The 20,544-nt window shown below is 40.6% G+C and overlaps 1 protein-coding gene across 3 annotated transcripts in view; it reads right to left on the bottom strand.

Annotated features, from left to right (window-relative positions):
- Positions 1-20,544, bottom strand: part of DOT1L (DOT1 like histone lysine methyltransferase) — a 217,651-nt gene that overhangs the window by 152,888 nt on the left and 44,219 nt on the right. For all 3 annotated transcript variants that reach the window (XM_089690752.1, XM_089690754.1, XM_089690753.1), the window contains exons 2-3: positions 13,820-13,863; positions 10,074-10,148 (exon numbers count right to left, since the gene is read on the bottom strand). In XM_089690752.1, the coding sequence (XP_089546878.1) occupies positions 10,074-10,148; positions 13,820-13,863 (119 nt within the window). The remainder of the gene's footprint in view (positions 1-10,073; positions 10,149-13,819; positions 13,864-20,544) is intronic.

The following is a 20,544-nucleotide window of genomic DNA, read 5'->3' as shown; positions in this document are numbered from 1 at the left end:
CACTCCCCAGACTCCTCACTGCTAAAATTCTCTCCACGCCTTGGTCTGACCATGACCCGATTTCTATAACATTGTCATCCTGGACACTTGGCAAGACTATTACTGGCATCTTAATGAATCTATTTTGGGTAACCCCTCCTATTGTTGGGATGTCTCCTCACACTTACAAGCATACTTTGAACTTAATAAAGCAGAGGATACGAACCCGGTGATTAATTGAGCAGCCCATAAGACCTCGGTTACGGGGTTTATTATTCAACTCTCCTCACGAATTAAAAGAGCACGAAACTACCTACTAGCCACCAATACTCAATCATATACTGACTTGGTTGCCCATCATAAGCAAAATCCCAGTCTGGATTTGCTGCTTAAACTCGATCAGGCTCGATTAGAACTAAATCTATGTCTTACTACCACTGCTGACAAACAGCTATGATGGTCTAACCATAAATTTTTTACTTGGAAGGATAGACCTGGCACCTTATTGGCACGCAAGTTGACTCCCAGATATTCCCAAACGGCTCTCCCTAAATTTAGATTGAATAATGGAACATTATCTCAAGATCCTGGTAAGATCCTCCAAAAATTTCATTTTTACACTGAACTTTACAGCTCGCCTCAAGGAGATGCTTCTTCGCCTATCGACACCTTTTTGAGCGCTGTTCCTCTTCCCTCTCTCCAGGAAGCCCATAGGGAGTCGATGGAACAGCCTATTTCAAGCAAAGAAATTAGGAGTGCTTTGAAGTCTCTTGCCCCACATAAAGCCCCAGGACCAGATGGTCTTCCTCATAACTATTATAAAGTTTTTCCTGATATCCCGATTCCCCATATGGCTCTTTATTTTAATTATCTACGGGATGGGGGACTGGTGCTCCCTGACAAAAACAAGGCATTTATCAGTGTCATACCCAAACCCCTCAAGGACGCCTCTATAGTCTCTAATTATCGGCCTATCTCCTTAATTAATTGTGATCTAAAGATTCTTGCTAAAATCCTAGCCTTGCGCCTCCATAAATTTTTGGCCCTGTATATTCATGATGATCAGTCAGGATTCATAAGTGGTCGACAAACATCGAACCAAATTTGTCAGACTTTAGCCCTGCTGTCAGCCATACAATCCAATTGGGACAAATCCTCACAGAGGGAAATCCTATTGTTATCATTAGATATGGGCAGCAGAGTGGCTAAATGGTTAGCACTTCCACCTGGCAGTACTATGGTCGTTGGTTCGAATCCCAGCCACGGCACCACCTTCCTGGAGTTTGCATGTTCTCCCTGTGCCTGCGTGAGTTTCCTCCGGGTACTCCGGTTTCCTCCCATACTCCAAACACATGCTGGTAGGTTAATTGTATCCTGTCTAAATTTTCCCTAGTATGTATATGTATGAATGTGAGTTAGGGACCTTAGATTGTACACCCCTTGAGGGTTAGGGACTGATGTGAATGTATAATAAATATGTGTAAAGCGCTGCGTAAATTGACGGCGCTATATAAGTACCTGAAATAAAGAGTTTGACAGTCTATCTTGGGACTATTTATTTCAGATGTTAGATAAGTTTGGTTTTGGCCCTTATTTCATGACATTATTACGGGCCCTATATTCTAACCCGTCAGCTCAAGTCTCCATTTGCGGATATAAATCAGCCTCCCTTTTGAAAGAGCGAGGAATTAGACAGAGATGTCTTCTTTCTCCACTACTGTTTGCTTTGGCAATGGAATTACTTGCGATTGCTATCCGCTCTGATCCCACCATCTGAGGCATCCGCTGCGGTCAACGGGACCATAAATGCGCCCTATTTGCTGATGATGTCCTTATGTACACATCTAATCCTCAGACTTCTTTACCCGGTCTCCTCCACCTGTTTCATCGTTTCTCGGAGGCCTCTGGTCTTGCGCTTAATTCCTCTAAAACAACTGCCTTAAATATCTTGTTACCTGACTCGGAGGTTCGTCACCTTTGACTTCCAGTGGGCCTCTCGTTCTCTCCCTTATTTGGGGACCATCTCACGAAACCTATTTCATCGTTATATAAGACCAATTATCTCCCACTCTTCAAACAACTCAAATCTGACTTACTAGAATGGCAGGATCTTCCACTTTCCTGGTTTGGTAGAACTATTAAACTGACCTTTTTGCTGAGACTATTGTACTACTTTAGGACATTACCGATATGGTTCCAAAACAGGAACTGTTACTATTACAAGCAGCAGTCTCTAGACTTATCTGGAGGGGAAAACGTCCTAGGGTTAACAAGTCAACCCTGTTTTCCCTAAAGAAGCATGGCGGTTTGGGACTTTCTAATCTTTTGGCCTATTTTCAGGCGGCTCAAATAGCACAGTTATCTTGCACTACGGTCAGGGGTTACGTCCCCCAGTGGATTGGCATTGAGGCCTTATCTTGCCATCCTTACGCTATTGGTGCTCTCATGTGGCTTCCTAGTCGATTGCGTCCTCCTATTCTATGTACTACGTTGTCCTATTCGCTAACGGTGTGGGATAGATGGCGAGCTCCCAAACCTTTCTTCTTCCCCACATACCCCACTAGCTCCAGTTGTTTGCAATCCCGAGTTTATTCCTGGCTTATCACAGTCGGTGTTCCAATGGTGGATGAATAAGGGTTTGCTGCGTATCGAAGACTACCTGGATGGGCTTCGTCCTCCTCTCCAGTGTTTTTTGACAAAGTATCAGATGCCTCCTGGGGAATTGTTTCGCTACTATCAACTTATCTCATTTATCACTAGCAAACTCAAATTAATCATAGAACCTTGCACAATCAATCCTTTAGAGGTCTCCTGTGGGGCAACTGGGATGATGAGGGGTCGTTTGTCCATTGTCTATACTTCCCTTGTTGATCCACTCACTAAATTATCTTATATGACTCAATGGGAATGGGATTTGAATAGCTCACTAGACCTGGATACTTGGCGGAATGCGGCCCATACTTTATCAAAGATCTCGGTTAATACTGTTCTTATCGAATCCAATTATAAAACACTACTTCGTTGGTATCTGGTTCCTATGCACCTTACTAAAATGCACCCTTCAGTATCACCTAGTTGCTTCCGACACTGCAGACAAGAGGGCACTATGTTCCATATCTGGTGGAAATGTCCGGTAGTGATTAGGTTTTGGATCTGAATGTTGAATTTTATCTATTTGGTAACAGGAATTAATATTCATAGATCACCGGAAGTGGCCTTATTTCATTTGCTACCCGCTCACATTCCCAAAAAAATCGACTAAATTAATTCTTTACCTCTTACTGGCAGCACGCATTACCATAGCTAGAAGTTGGAGACAATCACTAATCCCGCTAGACGGGGTTAAACATAAGCTTAATTGGATAATGGTAAATGATAAAAACTTACAAGCATTGTCAGTAATGATGCTGCTAGATTTGAGGTGACATGGGAATCATGGATCAGATATATCTCTATTACTTAATAGTACTGCAGCTGACCCTTTCTCTCTCCCCCCTCCCCCTTGGGTTTGTGGTTTGTTTTTTTTTTTCCTCTCTTTCTCCCCTTCTCCCCCCTCTTTTCTGTCTTATCCTAGATTTTTTTTTCCGATTTCTCTATTCTTAATCCTTTTTTTTTTTTTTCTTTTCCCTGAATTGGTTTTTATACTTTTGGTACAATTTCTATGGCATTCCCATGTTCAATGATTGATGGAATGTTTGCTACCTGGTGGAGAGTGTTCTCTGTAAATGTCATTGACTAAATTTTTTTTGTGCTTTTTTTTGTGCTTATATGTTCTATGAATATGTTTATACACTCCATTTCACCATATCGATGGAAAATGTTTCTATTTCTGTGTATACCACTGTATACCAATTTTTCAATAAAAATATTGAAGTATAAAGTTTTTAGCTGTTCCTCACAACTGAGGTCCTCCAGTCCTCTTATTAAGCTTTGTTGCCTTTCTCTGGACACTCTCCCATTCAAGCATATCTTTCCTAAGAACTAGTTGTCAGAGCTGGACATTTCCTATTCGGTACGCAAATTAAAATTAATACCAATTTTTTCACACAAATAGAGCTTTGATTATATAAATGAAAAAAAGAAAATTTAGAAAAATATATATTTTCTACTTTGTTATAAAACATCCAATTAAAAAAAAAAAAAAAAAAAAAAAAAAAAAAAATAGATTTCTTCATAAATGTAGGCCAAAATGTTGTTTTCTGCTACAGGTCTGTGGTAAAAAAAAAAATCCCAATAACTATATGTTAATTGGTTTGTGTGAAAGTTAAGTGTCTACAAACTTTGGTATATAGATTTGAAAAATGATCCATCCTAAGGTACGGATGGCCCTTAAAATGTTTGTAATGTGTGTATTAGGGAAGGCTCTATATTGGCATGTACGTTCACCTGGTGATGGGTGCACCTGCTCAGCTATGCGGCCACATCCAGTTTGATGGGGCGGTCACATACATCTACCAGCTTACCATTTACAAGCTGTGCCGTGCGCGTCCGGCGGTGCTGTGGCATCTTAAAGAATAAGTTCACCTCACCTTGCTTAACATGTTACACCCATATTCAGGGTGTAACATGTTACGATCGGGCCAGCCCCAGCACAAACCCTATTGTGACAGCTAGTGGGGGATCTCCTCCTCCTTCCTAGATGTCACAATTAAAAAAAAAAAAAAAAACACCCGATCACGTCACTCATTCACAGTATTCTGTGAATGGGAAAACAAGTTACGACAGCCTTTGCAGTAGTTGGCTTGTAGTTTTCAATGAACTATCACGGCGCTCCACAGCGCCATGGTAGTTCATTGAGCCTGTCAGTTGTATCTGCATGCCCATACGGGATGTACGAGCACACAGGTCAGAAGGAGTCCTGTATGGCAGATGCAATGCTTTAGAGCAGGGGTGGGCAAACTTTTTGACTTGAGGGCCGCAATGGGTTCATATATTGGACCCGGGGGCCAGACCAAGAGTAGATGAATGATGTGTATGTGTCATCCATAGTAAGTATAGTAGTATTCCCCCATAGTAAGCATAGTAATTCATCCCCCTATAGTAATTCATCCCCCATATAGTAATTCATCCTCCATATAGTAATTCATCCCCCCTATAGTAATTCATCCCCCCTATAGTAATTCATCCCCCCTATAGTAATTCATCCCCCCTATAGTAATTCATCCCCCCTACAGTAATTCATTCCCCATATTAATTCATCCCCCATATTAAGTCCCCAAGTCCCCCCTGTGTCAATTCACTTACCTTTGCTCCGCGCGTTCCTCTCGCCGTGTTCCCACGCCATTCCGGTGTAGCATGAAAATCTGTCTCCTATGAGGATCTGTCCCCCTCGACGTATCTGCGCATGTGCCAGTTTCAGGCATTAGCAGCCGATCGGCGATCTCCGGCACATGCGCAGATACGTCGAGGGGGACAGATCCTCATAGGAGACAGATTTTCATGCTACACCGGTCTTCAGGGCGGACTGTGAGAGGAGCCTAGCTCCGCGGGCCGGATTAAAAGGTCCGCCGGGTCGTATACGGCCCGCGGGCCGTAGTTTGCCCATTGCTGCTTTAGAGGCTCCAGCAACAAAAAATAATAAATGCACATTTTTTACATGCAAAAAAATGTGCTTTTATTTGTTAAAAGGTTAACTTATCCTTTAAGGGCTTATTGACACCATAGTGCAGAGACATCAGTTTTTCTGCACATGTTCTGTAAGGGCACAACAAAATCAATTGTTGTCTATATATCCTGTTCACACCACAACACTAATATGACATGCAGATTATTTCTGTGCAGGAATCTGCAACGTGTATCAAACGCACATGAAAACGGATGTCTCTGCAAGTGAAATCCGGATGCCAGTTTCCATCAGTTTTTCTGCACGTATAGTGTGAACGAGGCCTAACAGCCTAATTTAAAGCTTCTATTAATGGAGGAGGGGGCAGAAAGGGTGGGCACAGTCCAGTACTCTGGATGAGTGCCCGTCACTCTCAACTCCAATAACCCACGCCGCACAGAAAGATTACAGTGACAGGGTTGGAAGGTTGGAAAGTTTTTCAATAAACTTAAGGGGTGTAAAACCCAAAAATGCCATATCAGAGCTTACAATAATAAAATATGGTGACTGAATTAATTTTTTTTTTTAGGCTTTTGTCTCCCTCTGTTTTCACCTGGTGATTTGACCAGTAACACACCTCCTGTAATAAAGTGCCCCCACTATGGATTTAGGAGAACAGGGGCACCTTTGGACAGCAGCATTGTCAGTCTGGAGGGAAAGAAGTGTTAGATGTACTAGAAGAATTAGATACACTAAATTTGAAGCCAAACGCCAGCTAATAATTTATAATCAGTTACAGCAACAGTTTTTTCTTCTTTTGGGATAAAGGTTATACATAAGTAAAAGCCTAAAAGAAAACTAATACAGCCACCACATCTAGGAATTAGTAAGCTGCTTTTGGGTTTAAAACTGCATTCAATAACTACTGTACATCTGTTCCCTTAGCTAGTTTTTCTCAAACTGATCACATAAAAAGGTGTTCATTTGTGGTAGTTCAAGGGCTAAACTTAATTTTCACATAATGTTGACATACCACCTCATAGGCTTACTTCTATCCAGGAGATCCTGGACTCAGCTCCGCCTTCATGTTTTCACAGAGCTTATATGTCTTGGCGAATACATTTTAACTTCTCTGATGTTCCTAGTAAAACAGGGTGCTGGCAATGATTGCAACATGAATTCCATCACAGGCATGATGGGGGGGGGAGATCCCATCTAGACCCGAATCCTCTGCAAATTGAGAATTTAAATCTTGCTCTGGGCTATATTGTGGCCCCAGATTTGGCACCTGCTGTCTTGGCTACCATCTGCTTTTGCTTGGCATCATGTCATTTCAGGTTACATATATGTAAAATTAAAAAGATCTGGGTTTTTACAAGACATATTTATAGAAATATAGTATGAAGAGGGAGCTCTGTTCACATGTGTCTGCACATGCAGGAGTACAAGTTACACCCTTTTGGTAATCAAAGGGAAACCAATGTATTTTCAGGTAATACAACTGCAATTTATTACTTTAAAATCTTAATGGAAAGTACATTTTGGTGAGACATTTTTACATGATTTATACTCCAATTTCAAGAATGTAGTTCATATACAGATTTGTTAATTTTTTCTCAGGTGAACTGGACATGTGCCAGTATATTCAGCAGGCCTGCAGGACAATCAAATATATATATCTATCTACATATATTCACAGGCCATTTTATTACATACACCTGTTCAATTGCTTGGTAATACAAATTGCTAATCAGCCAATCACATGGCTGCAACTCAATGCATTTAGGCATGTAGATGTGGTGAAGACGACTTGCTGAAGTTCAACCCCAGCATCAGAATGGGAAAGAAACGGGATTTAAGTTACTTTGAACCCACGTGGCAAGGTTGTTGGTGCCAGATGGGCTGGTCTGAGTATTTCAAAAACTGCTGATCTACTGGGATTTTCATGTTCAACCATCTCTAGGGTTTACAGAGAATGGTCCGAAAGAGAGAAAATATCCAGTGAGCGGCAGTTGTGTGGACAAAAATGCTTTCTTAATGTCAAAGCAGAATATGCTGTGACATTCAGATGGTAGGGTCAGAATTTGACGTAAACAACATGAAAGCATGGATCCATCCTGCCTTGTATCAACGGTTTAGGTTGGTGGTGGTAGTGTAATGGTGTGGGAGATATTTTCCTGGCATTAGCAAGGTTTACCAAATAAAGTGCTGTGTGCGCAAGTACGTACGTACAAGTGTGAAAGTTACTACATTGTTCGAATTGAAAGTAATGTAACATTCATTTGCTTCTGCTGTGTGATGGGAAACCTAGCTAACCGGTGGGAAGCCTCACTTTCATCATTAACTGTGTGCTCTGCTAGTAATACGAAGTCCTATATTTGCTGTGTCATGAGGTACTGTATAAAAAGGTTATGACGGCATATACAGTTTCCAGGAAACCACCATTTGATATGCATAAGTGTGGGTCAAAATGGTCAACTAACCGAAAGAGACATAAGAACATTGTGCAGGATTGTAACCCGGAATAAGTAAACAACTGCTGCAAAAGTGACTGCTGAGCTCAATCTCAGTCCCATGAAGACATGTAGTCACGTTCAAACACAAACTTTTGACGCAAGAATAAGATTTTCTCTACTATAGGCTCTGCATATAGAACAACAAATGACAATGAAAATGCACATCCTTTGCAAAACAAGGTGCATGTAGAAAGTTTGTGATAATGCCTTTGAGGTTTGAAAGTTAAAGCTAGAAGCCGACCGTTTGCCATGAAGATCTGCTTCAGATTATGGCTGCTCTGGAACTTTGTACATTCTCCTCAGCATGTTTACAGACATATGCAGAATAAGCGATTTTTAAGGAACTACTTTCCAACTTTCTCTAAGGGCATGGCTGTTGCAAGGTGCTCCTCTGTGAGCTGGAATATTCATACAACTGACCAATAGAATAGGCTTCAGGCTCGGAAGGGGAGGGTCATGTGAAAATTAGAGGCTTTGAGGCTACAATTAGTTGTCCGTCAGCCAACCAGGAACTGAGGGGGTTATGTACTAAAACTGCAAAATGTAGTGCAGGTCTGCAAAGAAACAAATCGGCTGCCAGGTTTTATTGTCTTTATATATTTGGTATCCACAGATTCAGTCACTTAATGGAAATAAGCAAGTCATGGCAAGTACTTTTGATTCTGCAGCACAGATCCACTACCAGCGTTGCCGCTAGGAGGGTACAGGCAGTGTCGGAAAAATGTAGAAGGGGGTGGGACAGCCTGTCAGGTAGGCTGCCTGGGAATCTGTTGCTGAAGGAGATGCTGGTCACAGTATTTGGAATCCACCACCACTGTTCCTTATGTCACTTATCTTTTCACTGTTAGACCTCCCCTAAGGCTTTTTGAAACAGACTCAATACTCACTTAAGGGTTTTATCAGGTGTCAAAGTGGAAGGAAAAGCTTTCATACATATTACTACCCATACAATCATAAGCCATAAGATACTTACATCTGTGTATTCTGATTCTAACTTTTTTTGTACTTTTAAAAATTTTTTTAAATATAGTCCGTCTGTCACGCGATATAAAGGATACGGCTTTATTTTCGGCCTTCCACTGCAGGGCGTGTCCACCACCTCCCTATTGTCGTTATATCTGGAAGTGATGTACAGAGGCTGCAGATATCAGCATTGAGGGCTAGCACCGTCACATATGAAGGGACGTACCCCACTACCTGTTGCTCAGCAGCGTTTTTAGTGCCCCAACGGTTTAAGATGTGACGGGCGCAGTGTCAGACCCCAGCCCTTCTCACCAACTTGTGACCAAAGGACCAGCCAATCTAAAACCGCGCTGCCACTTGCATAACAATGCCACTCTCAGCTGCACCCTGCACAAATATTTTCCAGCTCACTGGACCCCAATCTGAATATATGCTTTGTTTTATTATACCTTGTCCCTGTCGGGATTTGTGAATTTGTATGAAAAAGTGGTTTCAAGTGGGATGTATGTTTTACTGTCATTCTGGAATGCTTTTCATGTCCAATGACAGACTGATTTATAGCTTTACGATCAGGCCAAGGCAAGAGTCTGACAGACATCATGGAACCAGCTAATTGGGTTTACAACCATGAAGCATATCCAGCTGTGCCCACTGCACTCCTGAACTCAGCACACACACACAGACCACTTTCTTTGCAAGGGGAGGGGGAGGCTGAAAAGAGAGATAATATTTGCAGAGTATGATACAAGATGGTAGATCTTTAACAAAATGGTTGTCCGCGTCCAATCGCCACCTAAGAAAGTGCCCGTGAGGTGCCACATTCAGCTCAACAGGCAGACCATTGTAGGTACAGAACTGGAGATTGCTGATTGTCACGCTTAAACTACGGTTTCAAATTCTAACAACCAGTGATTCAGAAAATATGTAATATAAAAGTTTATATTATTTGACATACCAGTCATACGCAAACTGAATGGAATAACACTTTAAATTAGTTGCAGGAAGGTCACTCTCAGTTATCAAAGCAATGAAAAAAAAAAAAATCATCATGAGTACCTAGGATTCAAACTTACCTTTTGGTGTCATAGTCAATGAGTACATAATTTTCCATGGCCAATTTAAGGTCTGGGATTTCCTCACAGACCCATCTGGAAAGAAACAAAAATAAGTATATGTATATAGCTAGATTCTACATACTCAATCATTTTAAGACATACACATTTTAAATTAAATTTAAAAAATTTAAACAATTTAAAAAAAAAAGTAAAAAAAAAAAAGTTAAGTTAATTGTGCCTAATCAATACCGTAAAGACAAATCTGTGCTTTTGTTTAGTATCCCAAGCAGCCCCTCGCTGGCTGTCCTGAAATTCCTATCTTGAGGTGAACACTACCATGCAAGTAGCACCCGTTTTGTTTCCCACAGACCCACTCGTTCTCCTTAGGAAGTAAGATTGCGAAATGAGTTCAGCATGTCCCCCATTCACCATAGCAATTATTTATTTATTTTTAGAGTAGTCTAAAACAGCGTTTTTCAACTAGTGTGCCGTGAGATATTGTCTGGTGTGCCGTGGGAAAAATTGCAATTTCATCCGTAACATGTGGCCTCGGCTCACAAATAGACCAATCATTAGAACAGCAATGGGCAAACTACGGCCCGCGGGCTGTATACGGCCCGGCGGACCTTTTAATCCGGCCCGCGGAGCGTTATACTGTCAGGATGATCTGTCCCCCTCGACGTATCTGCACATGTGCCGGAGATCGCCGATCGGCTGCTAATGCCTGAAACTGGCACATGCGCAGATACGTCGAGGGGGACAGATCCTCATAGGAGACAGATTTTCATGCTACACCGGAACGGCGAGAGGAACGCGCGGAGCAAAGGTAAGTGAATTGACACAGGGGGGGCTTGGGGACTTAATATGGGGGATGAATTACTATGGGGGATGAATTACTATATGGGGGATGAATTACTATGGGGGATGAATTACTATATGGGGGATGAATTACTATATGGGGGATGAATTACTATATGGGGGATGAATTACTATATGGGGGATGAATTACTATGCTTACTATGGGGGAATATTACTATATTTACTATGGATGACACATACACATCATTCATCTACTCTTGGTCCGGCCCCCGGGTCCAATTATAAAATACTTTATTATTTCATAATAAAGAAATTATAAAATAATTTCTGTGTGTTTGATTCCTATTCAAGAGAATTACTTTATATATAGTCAATATAGGCACAGAGGTAAATTTTTTTAACATTTTCTAATGGTGGTGTGCCTCGTGATTTTTTTCATGAAAAAAGTGTGCCTTTGCACAAAAAAGGTTGAAAAACACTGGTCTAAAATACCCGTTTAGCCTTTTCATGCCCAGGGGTCACTGAAGCCTAGATGTCCAGGCCAAATTTAGCACGAGTTAACATGGCAGCTATCATGCCTACCTAAGAAAAAATAAATAATTTTACAGGGACTTATGGGTTTTTTTTCCTCATTTCAGCAAAAAAAAAAAAAAAAAAAAACCACCACAGCTGCATTTTTTAAATAAACAAATAGTGTAAATGTTTCACTGTTAAATTCATTGTTAATACTATAATTAAATCAGTTACAGTATTAGACTATGTATTGTATACAGTTAACTTAGAGGCAGGTTTGCTGGGTTCCTACTCAGAGCTCAGCAACCTGGTGTACAGAGGACCTCAGTCCAACCCTAATATCACCTCCCACGTGAAGACCACCATTCTTGTTTGGAAGCAAGTCACGATGGCTACGAGTGTTAATTCTCCCCACACACCACCCCCCCTTTGGGTGAACCCTCCTTAGGCTCATTTGCAGTCTGTACCAGACCCACAGGTCTTGGCTAGGTATGGTGTCATATCATGCCTGAAGGACACCTCCTCAACTTTGATGAGTTGAGACATCAATTTCATCTACCCTCCTGGATGTCCTTCAGGTTTCTACAGCTCAGGAATGCAGTACAAGTGCAGTTTCCTGGCCCCATCACCTTGGCCTCTCATTCAGTAGAAAGGCTTTTAACTGCCCAAAATATAAATAGAGCATTCTCTTTCATTTACTTTAGAATCACAGCTGGAGACAGTGAAAAATCTACTAACTTATATAATGTGTGGTATTGTGACCTGCTTACTCTGACTAGTGAGGACTGGGAGGAGGGGCTCGAGCAATACCTTGCCCTGATTATCTCGGCTAGAGATTGATTAGTTCAGCTTAAAAGGTCTTTAATGGAGTGTATTAAACCCCTCAGAGACTGTCAGCCATTTACCATATTACTCAAGCAAATTGTCCTAAATGTCATGGTGGGGAACTTCCTTCACTGGTCATGAACAATCATTCAGGGCTTTTGGTCAGGGGTGGTTGCAGACATAAACAGGGTCAGTGCTATAGCTATTACTCTGAAGCCTTTAGGCTCCATGCACACGAGGTGTTTTGATAACGTTGGTAACTTAGCTGTGCAAGGTCACATTAAAAACAAGTTTTTCAGCTTATTTTAGTGGTTTTGCATTTGGGTTTAGCAGCGTATTCCCACGTTTGCATTTTTTGTAAAAAAAAAAAAAAAAAACACATCCAAAAATGCCTGTTTACGGCATTTTGCCGCGTTCTTCAGCGTTAGAGCAGAAACCTCTAGAAACCCACTAGTCCTGGGTTTTTTTTCCAGCCAAAAAATGTCCCTGCCAAGAAACGTTGATTACAGTCTGTGTGCATGGACACATAGGATAACATGCTGGAGGGTTTACTAGCTCTAGATAAAAAATATCAAAAGCCAAAAACAGCAGCTGTAAAAACGTCCAGTGTGCATGAGGAGTTACTATTGTTGTTGGGCAGAACTGATAATCTCCATGCTACCTCCCATCAGCAGCTGTTTCTATTTTATGCTGCATACTATATTAGAAAGACAATTATCTTTAAGTGGAAGATAGCAGACCCTCCAACAGTGTCAGCTTGGAGGTCTATGATCAATGCAGTCCTTCCTTTTTATATGGGTTATGCCCTAAAAAATTTGCAAAAATATGGTCAGCTTTGGTAGATGCTGGGAACCTTACGTTTGATTGATATATTGAGTTTTCTTGGCTTTTTCTACTTTCCTTAATCTCCCCCACCCACCCCACTTCCTATCTGCTGAGATACCCTCCCCCATATCTCCCATCTCCACCCCTGTTTCCTTTCCCTTTCTCTTTGCACCTTTCTATTACTTCACTTCTGGGAAATAATTTCTCGTCCCTCATTTCCTCTGACTTTTTTGGGTATATAATATTGGAATAAAGAGAACTGTGTCCTGTTGAATATGTTACTATCTGTAATAGGCCATGGATTTTACGACACATGATTTGCAGGATCCCTTGGATATAAATGTCTGTTTTCATTGAAGTAATGTATGAGCTTATCTTGTATTGTTTGCCCCATCCTTTTTCTGATGCACATGTGTAACATTACATTATGTTCAATAAACGCTGTTAAAAAAAACAAAAAAAAAAAAAACACACAAACCACAAAACTATGTACACTACCAGCTTCAGGATAATGTGATATCTGCAACTTCAAATGTTTTCTTCCCTTCAATGAAGTCACCAGTCTGCTTGTGATTACTAGGTCATAGCAGACACAGTAACCACATGATCAGGAACCTCTCTTGGCTTGTCATTTGACAGCTAGCGGCCATGCACAGTATAAGATGCTAGCTGTAAAAGTGTCACCGTAGATTAGCATTCTCTCAACGCTGTAATAGTTCCAATAACTTCATTTCCCCACCTGGTAAAGGATTTTTTATTAATGTACCAACTCTGGCACTTACCTAATAGTTTCAATAATTTCATGTGCAGCATCATGGTGCTTATCCTGCAAAGACAAATATATATTTGTTAAAGTAATCCATTTTTCAGTGGTGCTCCAATTCTGTTAGTGTTTACTAAATATTACAGCTTTGCCCCTGCATGGGGCACACACATTGCAAGCAATAAAACTGGCCATACCATAATACAATTTTTTTGTACAATTTTCCTTTAGACTTCCCAAAAAACATAATATAAAAGGTCAAACCTAAACAACACTTTCAATTTGTATCCAATCAGGCAGACCATTGCACTACATAAATGAAGGTAAATCTAAAGGAGATTGTACAGAAGGTTTACAAAAAAAATATATAATACATGGACAGCCTTAAGAACAACAGTTAAGATTGTTACCAAAAAAAGAAAGTGAAACACACACACACACACACACACACACACACACACACACGTGTGAGCACATTGCATGATCTTAACTCAAATGCAGTGATTTATTAAAAATATTCATATGAAATTAGGAGACAATTCATACTTTTTGCCTTTTTCATACCTACTGAAGTAATTTAATGCTATTTACACAGGAATTTGGGGGCTGCTGCATCCCAACTGACAGCTTTGGTACTGCCTGAGTGGGGATGCGTGCAACACTTGTGCATTCCTGACCCTCGCATGGGGCATAAATATATGTGCTCCGTGTGAACGGTGCCATAAGCAGTTTTTAGTTTTGGGCCAAGACGGGCTTTACAATAAAAAAAAATTTTTTTTTAAAGAATCAAAACATTTAAAGGGGTTCCAAAGGCTTAAGGTTTTAGAATGCATGATGATAGAAAAACCTGTGTGCAGCAGCCCGCCCCCCCCAAATACTCACCTAAACCCTCTCTCGATCCAGCGATGTGCACTGGAGTCTCAGCTCCCCCTCTTCTCATTGACTGAGACAGAAGCAGGAGGCATTGGCTCCCAGTGCTGTCAATCACAGCCAGTGAGCCAATGGGAAGAGAGGGGGTGGGGCCAAGCCATGGCTCTGTGTGTGAATGGACACAGTGCAGCAGGTGCCCCAAAAGCAAGCTGCTTGCTGTGGAGCCACCAGACAGGAGGGACCAGGAGTGCCTGTGGGGGACCCAAGAAGAGGAGGATCCAGGCTGCTCTGTGTTTAAAACCACTGTACACAGCAGGTAAGGATATATGTAATATTTTTCCCTAAAAAATAAACCGTTAGAATCACTTTACATCTATGCACGGTTTATTAACCCAAACACAGCTAAAGAAAGATGTGTGTGTTTATTTTTTTTCTTGCTCAGTCCTACTGGCATTTTACTTACCAAAAATCAATAATAAACCTCAGTCAAGAGGAAGATTGAAGGCCCATGCAGTTACCTCTGCTGTGATGTACTGCGTTACCGCACTTATGTTCTAGCACACATGTTGCGGTTGGGCAGCCTATTCGTTTTAAATGGGCTGCCAACACACTACACTGCAGGTTTTAATGGATCTGCATCTGTTTTTACAATGTAGTACATCTGTGTTCCATTGCAATGAAAAGGTTTTGAGCGGCTGGCAAAATGCACTGGAGTGTCATTCAAAATGAATGACAAAGCAACACACAAATCAATATGATAAAATACAATGGAAATGCACATTTACCTCAATGCATAAATGTGAATAATTTCAAAAAGGCATAGCAATGCTCCTTGCAAGCGAGCCACAACACACTTGTGAACCATTTGTGCATTATGGTTTGCTACATTAAAGTGTGAGGTCCATTGCCAGCCCATTCAAAATTAGTGCCTTACTCTAAAACATTAGTGTGCAAAACAGTACCTTAACGCACCGCAAGGAAATGGAGGTCTTAAAGGGCCCTTAAAAATAAATGGCATTGCAACAATTTATAGTCGCCTGTGTGTATTCTCTAGAACAAATGTGAATTTGCCTCATCCATTAAGGAAAACCTTTTAAAATACTTGAATGCAGACTTTCCCAAGTTGCCTTCTAAAATCTACCCCAGGAGATAAGAAAAAGACCTGAGTCCCAAGCAAATTCTGACATTTCTCAAAAAACATGTAAAAAATCAGGAGGTTTTGCTAGAAAATTAGCTAGAACTCCCAAACATTATTTTTTAAAACAAAGATCCAGCAAAAAAAAAAAAAATTTTGGTTGTTGCATTTTTTTTTTAAGTTGCACAATATGTTTAGGAAAAAATTATAAGGGCAGGGGGAGGGGCCCGAACATGGTGGCATGCCCATGAACTAATGGAGGGATAGTGGAGAAACTCCTCTTACCTGCCTTCCTGCTGTGCCTTCTCGGGCGGTGACTAGTGGACTGGGAAGAGGAGACCGTCTCTACGTCACTCGGCGTAGAGTCCCGCGGGGCGGTGGATATGCCCACGGAACAGGAGAGGATAGCCTGGGAACTGCTGCAGTATCGTGTCCTGGAGGGGAGCCTGGTGATGAGCAGTGGAGAGTGCGGGAAGCTGCACCAGTGCTGTCAGAGGAGTATGCAGAGATCTGACAGAAGCCAAAGAGAGACAGGGGAAAACAGGACGCCCGAAGTATCGTTCCACGGAGGGTGTCCCCCTTTTTTACAAGCAAGGACCAGAGACACCTGGCAAGTTAAAACACCCGCTCTTTACACAGGACACTTGATGAAGAGAAAGAATTGAAGCACCCCTCATGTGGGATAAGGACAGTGGTAGTGAGTTTCCGCAAGCAAGTAGCGTAAATCATTCTTTTCTTCCTCCGATTACATCAATACGATATGTATGTACTGGAGAAGGGTGTGTTAAGCCGTTAGAAGATGCTCTAATGGGGTCCTGGGGATAACAAAGGTGAGGAGAGGAAGAAAAAGGGGGTCACCCAGGGGAAATAGTAGAAAAGGCACGAGAGGCTAAATTCTATCAGAAACTAACCTATGTTATATCTAAAAAGTGTACTAGCTGTATGGGAAACAGAAGTGAGCACTAAGCTGGACTCTCTAATCAATCTACAAGTGATCGCTGACACTGGAGCTGTGGAACTAAAAAGGGCCAAGAGTGAAACCTGCTTAAAATTTTGTAACAATATGAAAAATAGACCAGTAAAAGGAGGAGGGTCAAAAACTCCCCAAGTGAGCACATCAAAAGGAAATATATTCCTCCACAAGGAAAAAGTCAGGAAGATCACACCCCAGAAAAACAACAGGAAAGAAAGGGAAAGCATGAACTAGGAAACAAAAATGAAGACCAAAACATATCACTAGGAGCATCGAATATTGATCAGGGCAAAGAATTAAATAATACGGAAAGCGGAATGGACTCCAGAGATACAGAAGAACAAAGTTCAAGTTAACAAAATACCCACGAAAAACAAAAATGGCTGAGATGAAAAAACTAGAGAAATCCCTCAAGAATGAAATGGCCGTATTACATAATGACTTAGAGCAAGTACCATACCGACTAGAAGAATCAGAAGAAAAAATAGAAATACAAGCACAAAGTAATTATGAAGTTAGAAATTCATATGGAAGACATGTGCAAAGAAAAAAATTTGGCATATAGATTAGAATATCAAGCGAATAAGGATAGAAGAAATAACTTGAGGATCCAGGGTCTACCAGAAGCAAAATCAGGGGAAGACTTAGTAAAAGAAATGAGGAAATATTTAACCCAATAATGGGTAGGCCAATGAGAGAACAACTGAAGGTGGACAGAGCCCAGAGGATTAAACAGCCACAAGGAATTGCATCAGAGGTTCCTAGAGATGTAATTGTACATTTTCATCACTATGAAGATAAAGACAATATCTGGAAGAAGATGTGCAGAACCCAGAAGTAAAGTATGGAGGAGTGAGCTTGCAGATTTTTGCAGATAAAGCATCAGAGACTTTAGCTAGAAGGTGAGCTTTGAAACCATTACTGGACTTGATGAGCAAGGAGAACGTTCGATATAGTTGGGGTTTCCCAGCATGCCTGATCGGATGGAAAGACGGACAATTGGCAAGGCTAAGGTTTCCAGAGGACTTAAAGCCCTTCTGTGAAAGACTGGACTTATAGTAGACATTCCAGGATGGCCCGAAGGGACCAGGGTAAAGTGCAGAACTTAAGAAGAACAGGTGGCAACGGGTCCCTAAATAGAGAAGGAGATGGAGAAGTCCTAGCGTAGTGTACATATGAGAGAACTTCTCTGAGATGAGAATAGAGAAATGGTCTATTTAACCACTGATATTGCTAAAGCATTCCAAAAATATTACAGTAAGTTATAGGAGCTGAAATCCAGTAATCTGAAAGAATCTGGAGTAAGAAAGGAAAAAAAGCAGTTATACGTAAAAGAGGCCAGATTTCCTAGGCTGGAGGAAGAGAGGTTATTAGAATTGGAAAGACCAATATCGCAGGAGGAAATTAATGGGGCACTGATGAGTACAGCTGTATGAAAGAGCCCGGGACCAGATGGTTTCACGTTGAGATATAGGAAATTCTAGGAGCAACTTGTGCCCAAAATGTGCGTGCATATGAATGCATTGGGAGGGGAGATGGAGATGAGGGAAGAATCGTTACAGGTATATATTACAATTATACCAAAAGAAGGGAAAGATCCATTCCAATACGCCAGCTATAGACCCATAATCACCCTTATATAGAGATACAAAATTATACGCAAAAGGTTACGCAAAGGTTCTACCAAGCAGGATGAAGGTATTGATGCCAGATTGGATCCATATAGACCAGATAGGATTTGTGCCAGAACGGGAAAGCAGAGATAATGAATTAAGATCATTGCACCTTCTGCAACAGAGTAAGAGGGAGACAGTGTTGATGTCAATTGACGCTGAAAAAGCCTTTGACAGGGTGGATTGGGGATTTATGATGGATACACTGGAAGTTTTGGGAATTGGACCTAGGATGATTCAATGGATAAAAAAGTTGTACAGTTTCCTTCAGCAGTGGTGAGGGTTAATGGTGTATTGTCAAAATGTACAATAGAACAAGACAGGGGATGTCCACTCTCTCCACTGCTTTTTGTTATCTCTGAAACCTCTTTTAGCAACGGTTCGAAAGAGTATAAACGTAAAAGGGAATCTCGATAGGGAATTTAGAGCATAAAGAAGAAGTCGCCTATGCAGACGATATACTATTTTAGATCGTAAGCCCCAGAATAACACTACCCAATTTATTGAAAATTTTAAAAGATTATGGGAAGCCATCAAATCTGAAGATAAATCCCTTCAAAATCAGAGATATTAAATATTACAGTTTCAGAAAAAGAGAAACAGATCCTACAGAAATTTTTTCCCCTTTGTATGGAAGGAAAGAGGATTAAGTTAGTTACTTAGGAGTAAAGCTTACCCCCTTCTGGAAAAATCTTTATCAGAGTAACTATAACCCATTAATAAATGAATTAAAGGAAGAATTGAAGAGATTAGCTATTGGATCACTCTTCTGGGTGGGTCGTATAGGTGGGTGGGTGATAGTCCCAAAGATTCTATACAAATTCCACATGCTCCCAAGAGAATTACCAGGATCCTTTCTTAGGATTATAAAAAAGATAACTAAATATATATATGGGTAAATAAAAAAAACAAGAATCAGTTAAGTATTGTGCAGGGATAAAGAGAATGGGGGTTTAGCAATGCCAGATTTTCACGAATAGCAGAGTGGATGTATAATATACAAGGAAAAATTTGGGTAAAAATGGAAAATACATTAAGTGGGTCACATTTGGATAAGATAATTTGGATTCCACAAAAGTTTCGGAATCTTACAGAAAATAGGAGCACTTTAAACACGAGATAACACTTTAACACGTTATAAGAGAGTGGGACAGATTTTACAAGCAAATGGGGTTGGAGTATAATTCACTGTTAAAACCGCTGGAGGGAACTGATTTTTTTCCTCCAGGGAAAGAATACTGTAGGTAAATGAATAAAAGATAAAAATGCACATTTTAAATATATCACGGAAAAATTAGAATTATGTTTTTTTGTAGATTTAAAAAATAAGATAGGATTATTTTGTAAATTAGATGAATGTAGGTATCACCAATTGACCGCAGACACGAAGGGCGGTGGAGAACATGCATCCATTGGAACGTTTTATTTAGTCAGGAAACATGCAACCTCTTGTATCTATAAAATCCTTATTAACATTCCTGGATGCATTTCTCCATCGTTCTGAGGAACGTGGGAAAAAGAGCTTAGATTAAAACTGGAAGAACAAGAAAAAAGGAAAAATATTGAAAGTAACACATGGTGCTGTAGATGAGGGTAGTGGAAATGAACTATAAATGTTTAGTCAGATGGTACTGTACACCTACTGTGCTACATAAACAACGAGCTCAGAGTTCACCTTTATGTTGGAGGGGTTGTGGGAGGGAAGGTACTATAGCACATATATGGTGGGAGTGTCCTAAAATAAAGGAGTTTTGGCAAGAAATACAAAAATTCGGAACAGGAATTAAAAATACCAAACAACCCTTGGGCCTGTATATTGCATAACTTAGATTTTACAGTTAAACATTATAAGAACATCATATTTAATTTAATAAATGCTGCTAAGGGATTGATACCTAGATTCTGGCAGAGACAGAAAATCACCAATATAAAAGATTGGATAATCAGAGTGGAGTAAACGTACAGGATGGAGGAACTGTGCCATATTGGAGAGGATAACGTTAGAAAGTTTAGAAAAATCTGGGAAAAACGGATAAGCTGTAAAACAACTAAGATGCTTAGAAGTAGGAATGTAGAAGATGGAAGGGGGAAAG

Source organism: Staurois parvus, unplaced genomic scaffold, assembly GCF_062004578.1.
Source record: "Staurois parvus isolate SC_StPar_1 unplaced genomic scaffold, SC_StPar_1.0 ptg000541l, whole genome shotgun sequence".
Taxonomy (NCBI): domain Eukaryota; kingdom Metazoa; phylum Chordata; class Amphibia; order Anura; family Ranidae; genus Staurois; species Staurois parvus.
Note: the sequence above shows the minus strand (reverse complement) of the source record. Positions and strands in the feature narration are given on the sequence as shown.